At 41.1% G+C, this 18,347-nt stretch overlaps 2 protein-coding genes across 3 annotated transcripts in view; one reads left to right on the top strand and one right to left on the bottom strand.

Moving 5' to 3' along the window:
• Nucleotides 1-9,654, top strand: part of LOC134530474 (protein lethal(2)denticleless) — a 34,798-nt gene extending 25,144 nt beyond the window's left edge. For both annotated transcript variants that reach the window (XM_063365303.1, XM_063365304.1), the window contains 4 exons: nt 310-439; nt 5,177-5,373; nt 8,343-8,539; nt 8,729-9,654. In XM_063365303.1, the coding sequence (XP_063221373.1) occupies nt 310-439; nt 5,177-5,373; nt 8,343-8,539; nt 8,729-9,268 (1,064 nt within the window). In that variant the 3' untranslated portion in view covers nt 9,269-9,654. The remainder of the gene's footprint in view (nt 1-309; nt 440-5,176; nt 5,374-8,342; nt 8,540-8,728) is intronic.
• Nucleotides 9,655-11,789: 2,135 nt separating this feature from the next.
• LOC134530475 (glomulin-like) lies at nt 11,790-14,103 on the bottom strand. Its single transcript, XM_063365306.1, has one exon. The coding sequence runs from the start codon at nt 13,536-13,538 to the stop codon at nt 12,528-12,530; it is 1,011 nt and encodes a 336-aa protein (XP_063221376.1). The 5' UTR covers nt 13,539-14,103; the 3' UTR covers nt 11,790-12,527.
• Nucleotides 14,104-18,347: the final 4,244 nt, after the last annotated feature.

The raw sequence follows: 18,347 nt of genomic DNA on the forward strand, positions 1-18,347 counted from the left end.
CATTGTAAATGCACATGGAGTTTTGTATGAGCTTACATTAATTAGTTCATAATTTAATGTGTAGTTTTTTTACAATTAAAAATAAATAGGTGTTTGGCACTTTTTTCTCCTCAGAAATGTTTTCCAAGGTTGGAAGTAATGTAGATTAGTTTATATTATTATACATATCTCTACTGAAGGAGCTGTTGCAATTTGGAAATTCTATCTAAAATTGACTGTGTGGTGTGATTTTGTGCATTTTCATGTGTTATATTCGTCTTAATGTAATTTCATGTGTTTAGCAGTTCGGTGCTCGTGAACTTGTTTCAGTCTCAACCCTGACAAATAGTGCGGGAAAGAAAGGCAGGTTTCAGAGTGCCACGTCATCTCGTGCCAGCAGCATAACTTGCCTTACCTTCCAAGACTCATGCACTCTGATCTCATGTGGAGCCGGCGATGGGTGAGAGGATTGCTCATGTTCCTTGAGTGGGCTTGATCCTTATCACAGCTGGGATTGGTTCATTCAGGGCAGGTTTATTTAAAAAAAAATATATGCTGCTAATACAGAGTTCATATGCCTCCTTAACATCCTCAAAAAAAAAGTCCTTAATATGGCTTTAATTGAATAAGTGCCCTTAATAAAGTCCTTAATTTTCACCAAGAATCTGTAAAAACTCCTTAATAAAGACTGATAACTTTAAAGTACTGGGTAAATACGGGAATTTCAGTGTGTTTTTGTTTACTATTTGGCAGATAACAATGCTTTGTGCATGCACAGTACAATTGGCAAATTTTGAGCCATGTGATTTTATATATATATATATATATATATATATATATATATATATATATATATATATATATATATATATATATAAAACTTTTAAACTGAAAATATGTGTTTACTGTCTTCCTTTGAATTTATAAAAAAAAACCTATGTTAGGGCTTCAAATTTCAGATAGACACTATACTTGGTTTATATATGTGTTTCAGAGGTAATTATGGGCAAAAGGGGCATATCTGTAAGAATTGTAACTGACCAAAGTAATTTTTTGTGCATTAAATATTTAACATACTTATTTTCTTAAGGGATTTTGTGATAGTTCAAGTAGTTTTATACCTCATTATAGGGCTAAAGCCGATGAAGTAAAGGAGTCCTTAATTTTTGATTGCACGAGAGGGTACGAACTATGTAATACATAGAGATATAAAATACAACTTTATGTGGTTAAAAAAAAAACGGATTTAAGTGTGTGTGTGTGATGCTACAATTAGGTGCAGGAATTTTTCGGGGAAACATCTGAACATGCGTTAGGTTGCAAGAAGGCATGTCTGCGCCAGCAGTTTCTTGTTGTTTGGAGTCGTCTTCAAGAGAAGACATTGTCTTATTTGGCCTGGCCATTCAAGACTCTTTTGCTTTCGCACTGGATGCCTGTGATTCGTGTGCCAATAGTGGACATGTAACTGATAGAAACTTGACCAATCACAAAACACATATTAGTGTTTTAACACACAGCTAGTCTCGAAATGTTTTAGTAAAAAAAAAATGCCCCTAGTTACAATTATAAAAGTGATGAAGGTTTTGTGGGATAAGTAACACTTTTGGTTTATCTAAAAGCTTCCACTCAGCAACTTGGTGGACACATAAATACGTAGATAAATTCTTCAACTTTGTGACAGGCCTCGCTCAGATGTGGATGTTCTAGAACCTTACTGTTGACAATGTGATTTCAAGCTCAAGTTGTCATTGCAACAGATTTTGGAGGAGTCATTTGTTTCATATTTCATATTAAATGTGTGTCCCCCCCCCCCCCTTTTTTTTTTATGCTTTGCATTGATTATGTATGAAATCATGCTTTGTGTGGGTTTTTTTAATTAATATTTTTAATCCAAATTTATAAAACAATTCATAAAGCTCTGGTGGAATGCTTTTCCTGAATCTGGGAAAAGTAGTTAAATTATGTCAGTGACCATTAGTCGTGAGAACTCAAATGCCTGCAGCAAATAATTCTTTTGGCTCCCACTTTTATGAATCTGACATAAATTTGGAGCTTACTGATGAACAGAAATATGCCTGACATCATTATGTACGGTAGTTGTGTTTTTTGCTTTGTCTTGTTCCTGACTGAATTCAACAAGTCAGGGGCCTGCCTAGACTAGCAATCACACACGGGTAGAGCTTTAGCTGTTTATGTATGTTCATGTCTAAAACCACTCATTAGGTGTTAATGCCTTGGGACTCCGTAAAAATAAAATATTTAATTACAAATAGGCATTTTAGACATGGCTTCTTCCATGTCTACCTGTGTTCTATCATGGCTGGAGAGTAAATATTCATGGAAACACCTAACTTATTTATTTATTTTGTTCTATGGATCTCACATGGAGTTAACACTCCAGGATGTAGATCATGTCAAGTCATATAATGTAAAATAAAAAATAATACACGTGTATTGATATTTACATAAGTAAAAAACATACAAACATGTATCCCTCATTATTGTACAGTGTACACAAAATAATGGTAAAATTAAGTTTAGCTCATTATACAATAGAAAGATGTAATAGTTGCTATAAAACAAAATATCAGGTCAATTAAATAACTTTTCTATTTTCTATTAATTTAAATAATTCCTTCAGAGAGAAGAAAGGATATTCTACAAGAGTTTTTATTTTAGTAAATCTTAAAACTCTGATTATTGTTTTCACTTGTTTAAAGGTAACAAGCACTTCAAATGCCAACAGAGCATATTTCTGGACTTGTTATTTTTGGAGTCACAGTGAGTGAAGTGTCCTGACGTGCTAGAGAACGTTTGACTCAAAATCCTCAATTCGCCAAGTACACTCCGGGCTAGCCTAGCCTTTTTGAGACATCCTAGACTAGCATTGTTTTGTATTGTCTTCAAAGAAATGTTTGCTTTCTTGCTGTGACTTCTTTTAAGTTATATTGCAGATTTTTTCTCCTCTTATTGGCAGCATGGTAATTGTAGACAAATGCATACCATGATGGAAATTGATTTAGCTATACTAAACATTATGAAATGTTTAGTGATATGCATTATAATATTTATGGGGTTATGTGTGTCTAAAATTGCCTTTAACTGGTGCTCATAACTTGGTTTGTGATTTCAATGACAGATTAGAGATTGCAGTGTGGTCAAGACTAGAAATTTCACTTAGTCTGCAGTTTGAATATAGTCTAGCATTTGGAATGCTAAATAACTAAAGGAAAACCTGGAAAAAAACTATTTTTAATATTATGAAATGTATGTTTTATTATGCAATGAACTCTATGGATAAGAAAAATTATTCTCAGAAAGTCCAGAATTGTGCCAGTTTTACTGTCAAACACAAATTAGCACAATAATTAAAATTACCTTGTTTCAACACATAATATTTTAATTTCCCAATTGGTTATCTCATTTATTTACTGTTAACATAAAACTATATAATCTGAAACTTTGGCTGAAATATCTTATCGCAAATTGTATCTATTCAATCACTCAAAATCTCGTAACACAAAGTCAAAATCAAAATTATGTTGCTAGCTCAATCAACAGGTTGATGGCAAAAACATGGATTATCTGTTATCCAGGGCTACTTCTGGCAATACAAAACAGTGAAATCGTGAATCTAATGTTAAGGGAAAAATCAGAATTTATTGAATTAAAATTATTATAATGACGAAACCAATTGGAAAACTGTTAATGGACTACACACACAATTCTCAATAGTATCAACACAGTACATACCAGTTTCAATCAACATTACCTATTTTAGAGACTTTCATCAGACTGGCAGGTCTTAATCTTCCATCAAGTCGACAATCGTTCTTTCAATACTCGCCTAGAAGATGATTTGCATCAAAGCTCGATAATTTGGGACGTGGAAGTAGACAGCTAATTGTAGTATTCACGGAACAGCAACTGTTTCAATCGGCTGTAAACGTGGGCTTCTTCGCTTCTCGAATGTAGCATGCAAGATGAAAACATCAATGGGTGGACTCAATGTAGTCATATCTTCAGGGTGAAGTAAAGCTATTGTCCTGTAGTCAACTCCGTCTGCATCACACACTTCCAGATGAGTTCCTTCAAATTATAATTTTTGTACACTATTCAAAACGAAGTTTAGGCAGCCTCTTATGGTTTAGCCTGGTTATAACGTAACATGATGAAATCAACGTCCACATCGAACGAATAACTAACTTGGTGAAAATTAACTAAAATTTCAATTATAGTTCAGGATATATCACTAAAAAAATCATCACGAATAAAATTGTTCTTACAATGTGAAACTCAAAATAGTTTTTCCGAAGTAGAGATTCCAAAATTTGAAAATTGTCGACACGTCGAACTAGACTAAATGCTTCCAAACGCTCTCGTATATACAAAATTCTTCCTGGTATTTACTGGCCATTCAACTCAGCTCTTGCAAATTCACCATATAATCAAAAATTATTTTATTACAAAGTTATAGATCAAAATTCACTTTCAAAAAGTATAAAAATTGTACCTAAATCAAATTTGATCATCTATAAGAAGTATTCTGCTAATATTATTCAATCATTAAATTAAAATTCAAAAATATAAAATCACAAATTACAAAGGATACTTTTAATTGGCTAATAAACAAAACTTAAAAATCAAAGATAAAGTATCCAACTAAGATGTTAATTAAACAGTAATGAAACAAAAACTCAGAGATTACACTCGGAATTGCAAAGAGTAAGTGGAAAATATGTAAAAATATTGAATTAGCAATTCCTCCATTATTTAAAGAATAATAATCCTTATATTATATGGTGACAAGCATTTGTTATTTCTGTTATGAAATTTTAAGCAATGAAGGTTTGCATTAATTTAGGTAGTAAACTTTAAAAAAAATGTATTTTTGCAAAGAGAAAGCAAGCTAGTTTTTATTGTTGTAATGTTGGTAATTTTAAATGAAACTATACAATGTTTTTACTGGACACATGTTCTGCTATCGATTGGACTTATGTGTTAATAATGCCAATTTTTTTGCATACAAATCTTGTGGCTGTCCATTATTATCTAGTTTTTTTTTTACTGAAATCAAAGCTGAGTTAAGATTTGTAACCCAGGTCTTCCTGAACTTTAGTTCACTCACCATCTATAATGGAAAACTGTTGCTTTCTTTTGCGAAGAAAGAACTTTAATGTTATTTTGTCTGGGGTAGGTGCATCAAAGTGTGGGATCTGCGGAAGAACTACTGTGCGTATCGGGGTGACCCCATCCCGGTGCACAACCTGAAACACTCGGGTAATGTGGGGTTCACGAGCCTTGTGCTGGACCCCGGGAAAGTGAGACTGTTTGCCAGCTGCCTGAATGGCTCCATTTTCTGTTACAACATTGCCACGTACAGCAAGGAACCAGGTATGTCTATTTGTTTTGTTCTTTACTCGCCGATTTCGGTGTGGCCATTTTGTGCAATATTTGAGTTTGACAGTTTTATTGTCAAATTGTAAAACAACGATGCATACACTGTGTCATCTGTTAATGTTTTAAGTAGTACGTTTTTTTCATTTGAATAGTTATAAGAATATTTATATTAGTACTAACAAAGACTTAGCCAGGAGAAAGAGTATCTCCTGCAAAATCCACAGACAAGCTACTTTTAGCAGAGTGACTGCTGAACCGGGAAATGTCAGGAATTTTACTTGTTTCTAGGGAAAGTGCTGCATGTGGAATCTGCACAATTTTAATATTAGATATCGCAGTGTCTGCAATAAAGTATTAAGAAAATTTTATTAAGTAATCTGCACAATTTTAATATTAGATATCGCAGTGTCTGCAATAAAGTATTAAGAAAATTTTATTAAGAGGTCTTTATAAAGTCCTGAAATCGGCTTACCAGGTATCGGTAGACACACTGAATACAAAAGATGTGATTGCATATGATTAATAAATTAAATTTCCTATGATATATTTAGACTTTTGTACCAATTAAAAAATGGATGATTCTAATATTTTTTTTATGAATTGTCATCCTGGAAATTCCATAATCCCTGAAATGTTACACACAGGGTTGGGAAAAAAACAGTTTTTTTTTTAAAAAAAATCAAAAAACATGTTTTTTATTGTTTTAAACTTTTTTTTTGTTTTAAACAGTTTGTCATGTTTTAAAGAGTTTTTTTAAGTTTAAACTTTTTTTTTGTTTTTAATATTAATTTTAATCAAAACCACCACAATATGTTTTGCACATATGGTTTCAGCAGAAGTTCCATCAGGTGTAAGGTATATTGCTACACATTTTTGAATATGGAATTCCCTGGCATTTCCCGGTTTTCCCTGACTGTAGCCATTCCGGATATTATTAAGTACAAGGCAAAAAGTTCACCTTTCAAGGAGTACTTATTCAGTTCTGACTTTATGTAAGCTTTTGGACATACGCCATTGCTAAGCACAAGTATGTCTGTAGAAGAAAACTACAAAAAACACAAAATGACAAAAAAACAAATGAAGCATAAAATTGCTGTTGTCAGGATATAAACACCACACAATACTCCACAACAGGAATATGGTCAGCGAAACAAAGAAAAATGGACTAACACAACAAAAAAAAACCCCACAGATGATGACAGCACAAAAATACTGAAATCAAAACATTCAGCACAACAGTTGAAACGAGACAAAAACAGCAAAACGAAAAGACGAAACAAATACAATAGTTTTTCAAAAAAGAACGGGAAAAAAAAACACAAATGATGACAGCACAAAAATATTGAACCCAAATAATTCAGCACAACAGTCAAAATGAGACAAAAACACGACAAAACTAAAAGACAAATCAAACATGACAGTTTTCTAAAACAGAAACAAGCAACGTTTTGGGAACTGAAATCTGCTCCCGTCCTCAGGCAGAGACGCACATGGTACGAAAACACAGGTGTGACCAAATTCCTGTTGTGGAGAATTGTGTGGTGTTTATATCCTGACAACAGCAATTTTTTGCTTTATTTGTGTTTTTGTCATTTGTGTTTTTTGTAGTTTTCTTCTACAGACATACTTGTGCTTAGCAATGGCGTATGTCCAAAAGCTTACATCAAGTCATGCACTCCCATTGCACAAAACTTTCAAAGATAATACTTATTCAGTCCTGTAACACTAAAAGAGATTAAACCTCTAGTATGGTGGATGGCTTTGGAGAAAAGTACTCATCATGCAACTCTGCACCTGGCACATCAGTTACACAGAGCAGTAGCTTCGTCAGCTGGTATTGAACGTCTTTTCTCCACATTCGGGTTTGTGCATAGTACTGTAAGGAACCGGCTAGGAACAGAGAAGGCTGCCAAACTTGTAACTGTTTTCCGTGCACTTAACTAACAAAAACAAATTTTTATTAGGTTAGATGAACATAGTGGAACTGGCACCCTAAAAGGTATGACTGGTTTGACCCCAAGCAGTGCTGGTATTTTATGTTTACGTGAGGAATGTGTTTCACTTCAAAACTTCTAATCCTAGTCTGGATATTTATCACAATTGGTGACTTACAATGAAACAGTGATGCTTGCGATGAAAATGTCAATAAGCAGTTTTTGTTTTCGTAAGAAATAAAACTGTTTTTAAAATACATATAAAAAAACATGTTTAGAACAAAATGTTTTAAACTTGTTTTATTCAGAGTGTATTGTTTTAAACAATTTTGAACATATTGTTTTAAACATTTTGTTTTAAACGTGCCAACCCTGGTTACACAACCTCTAAAAAGTAAGAATACTTTTAAGTATACGACATAAACAAATACAACTTTATGTAAAGAAATGTGAAACTTTAAATATGTATTGTAAAACGTATGTGGGAAATATAATAATTATTTACCGTAGTAAACTTTCTCCTTTTTTTTGTAATCATCACAGTTTGTGCATTTTTGTTTTATAATCTGTTACTGTACATTATATTTGTTTTAAAATTTTTGCTTTGTAACACTATTAAAAAAAGTTACTCTTACTGTGGTACCTGAAATATCTTAATATAATCAGAAAGAACCAATTATTTTGTATTGAATCAAGTAGCCACCCTAATTTTGCTTTTGTAATTACACTTAAAAAACTTTATTTTTGTAATTTGAGGTGTATTTGTCTAAAATTCCATGTAAAATACTACATACTCTTTATGCTATCATGTTCAAATCAATTGGTCTAATTAGCAATTGACTGCTGTTTTAAATTTTTGGCAAAGACATAAAGTTTATTTCCATTAAATAATCATGACTATGCGCATGTACCAGAATGTCAATTTACCAGAAGTCAAATTTAAAATAACTATAAGTTTTTAATAATAAATTGGCTCATTATTATTTCCTGTGGGTTTATTTCAATAGAGGGTGGTATGTGGTTAATCAGTTGCAGAATACACAGGAGCTACAATTGGCACGTTTTATGTGAAGTCTTGCCTAAGTCCAGACGGTTTGTACCTGCTTAGTGGCTCCAGTGATGGCATGGCTTACGTGTGGAACACACGATCTCGATATCCCCTCGCAGTGCTGGTGAGGAACAGCAATGAAGTCACCTGTGTTGCTTGGCACCCATGGAGAACTCAGGTTGGTTCTGGTGCCTCACATAGCTTCTTGGCTGCTATCACAGCCAATCATGTTACCTGTTTCTCAAGATGTAGCTCCTTTGAGCTTACTAGTGCTTCGGCAGCAATTTTATAAAGCTACATGTTTTACATTTGTTTTGAGTTATGGCACTGTTTATCCAAAACTGTTTGTTTTTGTGTTTTATTTCAGATCGTTACATGTTCAGACGATCCGTGTTTCCAATTTTGGACGGTGGGACCTGAAAATAAGAATGACTGTGGGGACATTGAAGATGAACTTTGTGGCTGGGCTGAAGTTAAAGAGCCGCAGTGTAATACGGAAAGTGTCGATGTAAACACGCCAGACGTTTCTATTCCGAAAGCCACCAGCAAGTTTAGCAGGAGGCGAACCCCATCACCCACATTCTCGACTCGTTCGCCTTCGCCCAAGCATTTCCGGTCCCAAGGTGGGTCTTCCTTCAACTGCCCAACTTCTAACCTCCCAAACTCGGTCCGAGATGGGAAGTTCCACCTGCATCGCTGCGAAGTGGGTCGTGAGAAAGACGTCAACTGGCTAGTGAAGATCAACAAGGAACTGAAGGATCACCCTGGGTCATGTCTTAGGGTCAGGAAGTTATTCACCTACCAGCAACCCCTAAGGTCGGCAACGTCGAGCATTTTGCCATATCTGACTGGTAAAGGGGTGATTCCTCGAGCAACAGTGCCTAGTGTGGATACTTCATTCAGTTAACAACATGGATACTTCATTCAGTTAACAACATGGACTTAAGAAAAAAATGCCTTCCAATATTTGTAATATACTGTACATAGATGTGTGGTGTTATCAGGTTTTGTACCTATTTTTATGTAAAGTATTAGCTGCACTAGGTTTGGTGTTTTATGAGTTTTGCATATGAACATTTTGAAGGTAAGTTGTCTTAAATTTAATTGGGGCTGTGTCCTCTTTAAACTGCATACTTCAATTTTTAAGACTGATGATAATGGATAACTAAAGACTACTCATTATAATTACAGATAATGGTTGTGTAAAGTACTCTTTAGTTTCTCAATTATGTGTGTTAGTAGCATTTTTATTCAGTATGTCACATACTTAATATATACATATATATTTTTATTTATTTTGTTTGTTAGTGATTATTTAAATTATATTCCTTTCAATGGTCAATTGTGTCATACAATTTTAAAATACCTAATGTGTCTTAGAAGAAGAAAAAAAATTCTTGAATGCTTCTTTTAAGACTAAAAGTTAACACATTAAGATCGTCACTAAATATTTGTGAACTTTTAATGATGAAAAGCTGTTGCAGCTGATAGCTGAAATCACGTAAGAATTGGAAATTGAAGCACTTAAAACTCAGTTACATTGGTAGTTTTGATAAGACATGTATTTTAAATAATTTTAAGGTAAGTATCATGTATCCTGTGTTTGACAGTTATTACACATTGTTGAATTTATTAAAAGCCTTCTGGGGTAGCAAGAGCGAAACTAACAAAATAATGTACCATTATACCTAATTTAATGTTTTAAAGATGCCTCATGCTCCAATAGGAAGCATTTTCTACAACGTTATTTGGAATGACATTGTGACACCCATCATTTTGAAACTAACAAAATAATGTACCTTATACCTAATTGAATGTTTTAAAGATGTGTCATGCTCCAATAGGAGGCATTTTCTACAACGTTATTTGGAATGACATTGTGACGTCCATCATTTTGATGTCGGCCATAACCTCAATTAATCCATGCAGAAATAAGTCAAGGATATGAATGGAGCATTAGTCGTCAGACGTGAAGTTTTTTCTTTCTGATTTTCACATACCAATATGATGGACATTTGTTTAAATTGTTTCATCTGTTCTAGCCTGTTTTTATTGACTACAGTTCAGGCCGTTCTGCAAAATATTTCTGGTTTATGTTTATATATCGTAAGTCCAAAACGGAGCTTCATAGTACAAATGTAATGTGAGTTGACATTTTACCCCATTTTAACTTCTATGCTGATACAGCTGAACATTTGAAAACAAACGGCCGCCATATTAGTGTGTGTATTAACACAGAAATCATCCTTTTTTAATTTATCCCCTTGTCCTGAATAGGATTTTTTCTCCATCTCAAGGTGTAGGGAGGAGGTGCCCTATCAGCTCTCCCACAGGCTAGGAGGTGAAGCATTCACCAAGCCGTGCCATGCTCACTTTGAAACCCAAAACATTGCATTGGTATTATATGTTTGGATACACAACATGTTTTTCAATTATTTGGAATACGCATACATGTATATGCTGTAATAATTGGAAATTATATTGTTACATTTCAATAAATATGCATTAAATGTTCATGTTGGTTATTGATTTAATTTTACCTATATACTGTGTATTTTTGGAGCACAATGTGAGCCTGTGGTGTTCAACTTTTTTTACAATATGTAATTTTTAAAATTTTTTCACCACTTTAAAACACTATTGGATAAAGTATTTTGTTACATAATGCAATAATTTGAGGCTTGAAATCCTTTGTTTTGAGGTTTGAGTTTTTTTTAAGGATTATTAAAGTAAACCCAGGGTCAGCATAATGAAGTTTAAAAATTACAATATTTATACGATTGCGCGGTGTTCGGTATGCTTAGCTGGAATGGAATAAACAAAGAAGTTGCTAAAAGATAAGCATATTGGAGCATGTACTTTTTACAAGTGTGCTGCCAAATAAACTTTTGTTAGGTAATGTTATGACACTAGGCTCTCAGTCGTAACACTGTGCAGCTATTTATGTTTAGTGTTAACAAATGCATGTCCTCGGGATTCGCATAGTTTAAATTTTTTATCAGCATCACACTCAATCTTACTGAATTGGTAACTGATTTAATTTTATTTATTTATTTTTTTCCTTTCAAATACTAGTAATGCTTAGTGTTATAATCCTAATGTGTTTAAAGTCTGAAAGATTTTAGCAGCATCTTTACTACATAATAACTAAAATTTTAAAACCAATTTGGTTCTTGTGGGAAATATGGGGGGGAGGGGTGTGACGGAAATAACGATAAAAATGGGAAAACATACTATCTGCACGACTTTAGTAAAGTATTTTTTAAGCTAACCTAGCCCGTCCGACCATTCACTTGTCTTACGGTTATTTTTAATGTAGCTAACCTAAACTATGAACTCATTAAAACTAAAACAGTAATAATATGCAAATGTCTGGAAATATTGCAATGCAGTTAGGAAAGAGCCATAGAAATCCTTAACAACATTCATACCACCACCAATAAAATTCAATTTTTTTTGCTACAACCAGGCACAGCATTCGAGTTGAAAGCAACCAGTAACCAGACCTGTTCTCTGATATGTGTCTTTCACATGGCACACATGCGTGTTTCTACTACCATTAAAATCAACTAATGATTCACTAACTGCAACTCTCTCAGTGTTCGAAGTTGCTTCTTTAGGCGCTCTTGAAGTTATTTCACTTTCATCACCAAATGAGGAGTCATCGGGCTCACTGGTATTTGGAGTGCTAGGATCATTTCTTTCTTCATCAGCTTCAAGATGAAAGTCATCAATTGACACACTTTTTTCCAGCCGGAATATCGAGCTTCTTCTTCCTTTGGCATGGTGTAGAATAGTCACTATGACTCATTTCTTGCAGCAGCGCTTTCAGGAAGTCATCCACAACAGTTCTCATCTCATCCATATTGTGAGGGTTCTCATTTGGTTATAACGAACGCTGGGCTGCAGGTAAACACTCAAAAGTGAATAAATAAATTAAGGCCTTGGAAGCGTCAGCCCAGAAAACAATACAATAACAACAATAATCACAGAGGTGCCCAGACGTCGTATAAAAGAATTTTATTTATAACCTTCTAGCAACTCTAGAAGGCTATGTGGATCGGGGATGAATAATAATGAAATAACAAGACTGGTGGTTTGATTTATATAAGTGCCCTTTTACTGAACTAATATACTTTTGTTTTTATCTTTTAATTACATTGGTATTAAAACATATTAATTACAAAAGGGAGGGAGCCCCGGGGCAACAAAATACATATAAAAGTAACACCATAATACATCTTGAACTTATTACTGGTTTTAAGTTTTTTTAGACTTAATTCTCGCATGCAGTCATGGACCTGACCCAAAGAAAACTCCATGAGATCAAAACACTGGAGAGCAGATTTAAGAAAGGTAACTTTTCTCTCCATCGGCAGGTTAGGAAGAATCTTTTCCCCAACAGTTAAGGGAACTCTAGAGTCCTTAAGTTTCACATTCTGCACATACTCTTCCTTCAGGTCCTTCAACTTCAACTCATAGTGGTCTCGTGACAAGGTTATGCCTTGCTTCAGTGGTTCCAGCAGTCGCTGCTCCAATTCAGGCAATGCCTCCCGCACCCCCAGCAGGCCTTCCTTGTCGTACAGAATCAGGAAACTAACCAGGTTCAGTGATGCTAAAATCTGCTTGGCCGTTTCCACCAGGTCCGACTCCACACCATGTGTCAACGCAGATAAAGAAAGTAGCAAGCTTCTGAGATGACCACCCATAAAATATTTAGAACAAGGTGCGCCTCCCCCATTGTTGGCTTCGTATATCATATCTTTGAAAGTAACAACTAGCAGTTCCATTGCTCCATCGTGGTTGCACACTTCGGGCAAATTGCACATCAACAAGTACCTGCCTTTATGATCAAATGTAAACAAATACATCTTGAGGATCTTAAGAGCAGAGAGTCTGTTCTCTTTCTGTTCCGAATATATTAAAATATTACAAAGAGATTGTGCAAAATGTTTATGGTTTGTCGGATCCAGCAGCTCAGACGGCACCTCGCCTCTGGGCAACCTGACAAGAACTGCGCTAGCGAGACGTAGACCTTTGTGAACAAGCAAGTGACTTGGCTGTCTCAAAAGGAATGCTGCAAGGTAAAGCACTCTCTGAAACACATAAAGTACGTCATATACTAGAGGAACACTATCTAGATTGACACCTTCACCAAGCAACAGATAATACAACATTGAAAAAGAAAGTGCATTAACATTACAGTCAACAATTCACGAATGTGACCCATGAGTAACATCTGCACAACTGTCTTCATTTATCGTAGTCTCTTTCTCTTCAACTGCTGCCAGAAAAATGAAAAGGTCATTAACCAAGAGGTTTAAATAAGCTAAACGTTTCTCTGCAATGTTCCTGCTAGCACTCTTGGCAGTATCATCACAGTCCATGTCAAGGTACGCAAGAGGTTTACCAAGTATTCTAAGCAGATGAGTTATCAATACAATTCGCTCGGAACGATTGGCTACATCAAGGAATTTACAGTAATCCACAGAAAAATCTGTCGCAAAAGGTTCGTAAAAGGTAATAAGTTCGGAGTAAGTTTCAGCAATTTTTTCCACACATGGATCAGCATCCAAAAGCAAACGTTCTTCACCTTCCAAAACATGATTTATAGGCAGTGCCAAAGAATCCAAATGTGATTCAATAACTTCCAAACAGAGTTCAAGAGACTGTGCACGCCTCGACGGAAACCTCAATAGCACTCTTCTCAAAGGATCCAGAAGTGCTAAGAACTTGACATGATTCTCTTTATCTTCTGCCTCTTCTAAGAAACCTATCAGGGCTTCCTTTGGATTTGACCTCTCTGCTATTTCCTGCAGCAAAGTGCATGAACAGTCAAACAGCTGAGGAGAGGTAGCAGCAGTAGTCTCTGACAGGTGTTTTGTTAGCACTGGGATGAGTTCCCAGCAGTTACCCTCGACAAATTTTCTGTATTTGTCTTCCTGAAGTAAGGTCAACGCTTCCCCTTTGTTTCCAAGAGACACCAGTTCCGATATTCTAGAGGCCAAAATGTCTTGCTGAGCATCACCATCAAAACTCTCCATTTGAACATGCAGAAGTAAACTACAGGAAATTACCTCTGTATAGAAACTTGCTTGAATCAGATGCTGAAGTGAGCCTGTAACAACACGAAGGACTCTCGTTACTATGCTGCTGAATCATTACTCTAATGGCATTGTAGATGCATTTATCATGAATTAGACAGCTTTTGGGGCAAATTACTGTTCTCGCGAAACATCTTGAAGGGATGGCACCCTAGTGCTTGGCTTCCCCTTCTCTTCCTGCACAATGTGACAAACCATCCCGCTGGGCCAATTAAGTCCCTACACAGCCACAGGCAAGCTGGGAACTAGTTGTCCTGCCAGTACTACTAACTAAAAATAAAGTCTGTTCAATTAACTAATGTATGAACTTCATGAAAGGTAATTTACTGACGCCAGCCGATAGTGCGCCTCTTAGTCGCACAGGCCGCGATGCCTCTCCGACGCCTCTCAAAGCCGTGTGCCACAAACACGCCCGCGCGTGCAACATGGTGCAACGAGTGTGAGTGCACCGAACGACCCGCAGCTAGCACCACTACCGGCCACCTCGGCGGAAGCACTCCGCCGGGTGTGGCAATGTGCTTCCGCCGGACTATAATAGCATCAAGGGCACATGTTTTCTCTCACAGACATAAACTATGTAATGTATATTTCATCAAATGTTTTATTTGTTAATTCCATTGTTCAACGTGCGAATAGGTCCTAAACTTGGCCGCGTCTGTTTCCCGCGCGCTGCGCTTCTGGCGCGCAATTGGCAGGCCTGCTGTAGCGCTGTGCTACACGAGTGAGTCAGTACCCACCGGGAGCTCTAAGAGGCTGGTCGTCTTCGCGCAACGTTGAGAGGCCACCTTCGCGCTAATTCAGCAACCGCATCTAGATCGTGAGTACAACACCACTGGCCGTGCATCACCGCGCATCACCGCGCATCACCGCGCATCACCGCGCATCACCGCGCATAACCGCGCAGGTCTTAGCAGCAACGTCCGCCACGTACTGTTCGCTCAAAACTCCCCCCTCTCCATAGTAAGCGGGGTCATCGCCGAACAGCCGTACATGCGCAGAGCTCTCTAACCCCGAACAGTCGCGGCCAGGGGATGGATAGCACCATGTAGAGGTTGATGTGTAATAAAAACCACACTTCACGTAGCAGAGTGCATCATTTGTAGTATAAGGCGTCTTGGGTGGCCTAAACAGCCCAAGTATCACCTCTACGGACACGTCCCTGCCTCCCGCCACTTGGCCGAACCCAAACCCCGAGACCCATCCCGCAAGACTTGATAGCTTTGACGGGGAGGCAGCCGGAACGGTGTCAAAATGGCGCCCACCTAGTGTGGCAACATAACAACGCCGCAAACGCCATCCGAATCGCTGAAAATCCGGCAGAGTTACGCGTAGGGACAGCACAAAGGGGAGAGAAAGCGCGCGCAGACGTGCAGGTGCCGCGGAACGGGACGCGCCGGGGTAATCAGGCCACACCACCCCCCTCCAGCACTAAGATCGTTCGCTCACTCCCTCCCGCATTCCACGGTTCCACCCCCCCCCCTTACACGCGTACAGATCGTTCGCTCACCCCCTCCCGCCTAACCCCTCGAGTGAGAGTGGACTGCCGCGACCGATCGCGCGCCGAGGACAAACGAGCGCGCCCGAAGATCACCGAGCCGTCACCAGCCGCGGCCGCGTAAACAACCGCGTGGCGCGTGCGTGCGGGCAAGACCGCTCGGTCGTAAGCGCAAGGGGGCGCACCCCCGGATCTGCCCGCGCCCGCCACCGACGCTTCATCCCGACGCTCGGGTCGGACAGCCGCGGATCGCGCATGGACAAGAGGCCGGACGTAGCCATCACCAAGGAGAGCTATTGCGCCGGGTGCGGCAAGCCGCACAGCACCGGTGAGTACCCCCACCTGTACTGCACATGCGAAACGGTACGCGTCAAGACGGAGGGGCAGCCCAGAACCCAAGCGGGTCCCCAGTGCGCCGCTGTCCACTGTCCCGGTTACCGAGGCGAGATAGCGAGATGCCAGCAGTGCGGAACAATTAAACACCGCGCATGCGCAGACGCGCTGGAATTCGTAAATTTCCGGGACGGACTTTTTCTGTGTGGGGGGTGCGAGCGACGCGCACGAGGGCACCCAGGGGGTCAGCTAGCTACCACGTCCCGCCCCCTCACCGGGCCTATTACCCTCCCGGAGTTCGCGGGCCTCAACCACGAGGATCCGCGCGTGTTTTTGCGAGCCTGCGAGGCGAGGCTCGTGCGGCACCTGATACCGCGGGAAGAGTGGGCGGAACGCGTGAGTGCGCAGCTGCGCGGCGAGGCGCGCGAGTGGTGGGCCCAGGCGGGCAGCTACGACGCAGACTGGGAAGACTTCGCCCGCCAGCTGGAGGCGCGCTTCAATGACACCCGAGCCCTGAACACATGTCGGAGTGAGATGTTTAGCCGTTGCCAAGGGGACAAGGAGGCGGTGGAGACGTTTGTTTATAACAAGCTCAGACTATACCGCCGCCTAACACCCGGGGGTCAAACTAGCGACATACTGCCCTTCATAGTGGAGCTAGTGTCCCCCGAACTTCGCCCATTCTTGCGCGAAGCCGTGACTCGCGGGCTGGATGTTTTTCTCGCACAAGCACGAGCCGTAGAGCATGACCTCCAATCAGCTCGCAGCGCCAAGGGCGTCGCGACGCCCCGGTCAGCCCCGTCCACCAAGGGGGCGGCGCGCGCAGAAGTCGAACATGCCGTAGTGCCGTACACGGGCCCGCCGCCGCCGAGGGGCAACTACCGGCCCACCGACCCGTCCCCGATGGGGGAGGGGATGCCCCTACCGAGCCCTCCTCACCGTGGCGCTGTACAGACTCGTCGCGACGACCACCGCGGGGGAACACAGGGCGCCCAGGACAGCCGGCCACCCCGCTGCCGCTACTGCGCGACAGAGCAGTACCACTGGCACACGGTGTGCCCGACCCGCGAGGCAGTCTGGCGAACGCGAGGGGGCGAGGTGAAGCTCCCGGGAAACTCCGTCTAGGGGGCGGTGACGCAGCTGGCCACCACCCCCCAATTAACAGCCCAGCTCCGCGGAAAGACTCACCCCGGCGCCGCGGAACCACCCAGCCGCCACCCCGCCCACCTATCACAGCTGGAGAGGGTCCGCCTCACTTGGTCGCGGTGTCCGCGTCCCGCTCCAGGTCGCCGGCGAGCGACGCCGTCCACCTGGCGTCGGCGCCGCCCCCGCACGCTGCTGCGGGGGCCACTCAGCTGCCGTCCCATCCACCTGGCGCGGGTGGGGGCGGCCCGCCTCACCTGGTCTCGATTTTCGCGTCCCGCTCCAGGTCGCCTGCGAGCGACGCCGTCCACCTGACGTTGGCGCCACCCACACACGCTGCTGCGGGGGCCACCCATCTGCCGTCCCATCCACCTGGCGCGGGTGGGGGCGGCCCGCCTCACCTGGTCGCGATGTTCGCGTCCCGCCCCAGGTCGCCTGCGAGCGACGCCGTCCACCTGACGTCGGCGCCGCCCACACACGCTGCTGCGGGGGCCACCCAGCTGCCGTCCCATCCACCTAGCGCGGGTGGGGGCGGCCCGCCTCACCCGTTCGCGGCCTGCCCCAGGTCGCCGGCGAGCGACGCCGTCCACCTGGCGTCGGCGCCGCCCCCGCACGCTGCTGCGGGGGCCACCCAGCTGCCGTCCCATCCACCTAGCGCGGGTGGGGGAGGCCCGCCTCACCCGTTCGCGGCCTGCCCCAGGTCGCCGGCGAGCGACGCCGTCCACCTGGCGTCGGCGCCGCCCCCGCACGCTGCTGCGGGGGCCACCCAGCTGCCGTCCCATCCACCTAGCGCGGGTGGGGGCGGCCCGCCTCACCCGTTTGCGGCCAGCCCAAGGTCGCCGGCGAGCGACGCCGTCCACCTGGCGTCGGCGCCGCCCCCGCACGCTGCTGCGGGGGCCACCCAGCTGCCG

Source organism: Bacillus rossius, chromosome 3 (genome assembly GCF_032445375.1).
Source record: "Bacillus rossius redtenbacheri isolate Brsri chromosome 3, Brsri_v3, whole genome shotgun sequence".
NCBI classification, from domain to species: domain Eukaryota; kingdom Metazoa; phylum Arthropoda; class Insecta; order Phasmatodea; family Bacillidae; genus Bacillus; species Bacillus rossius.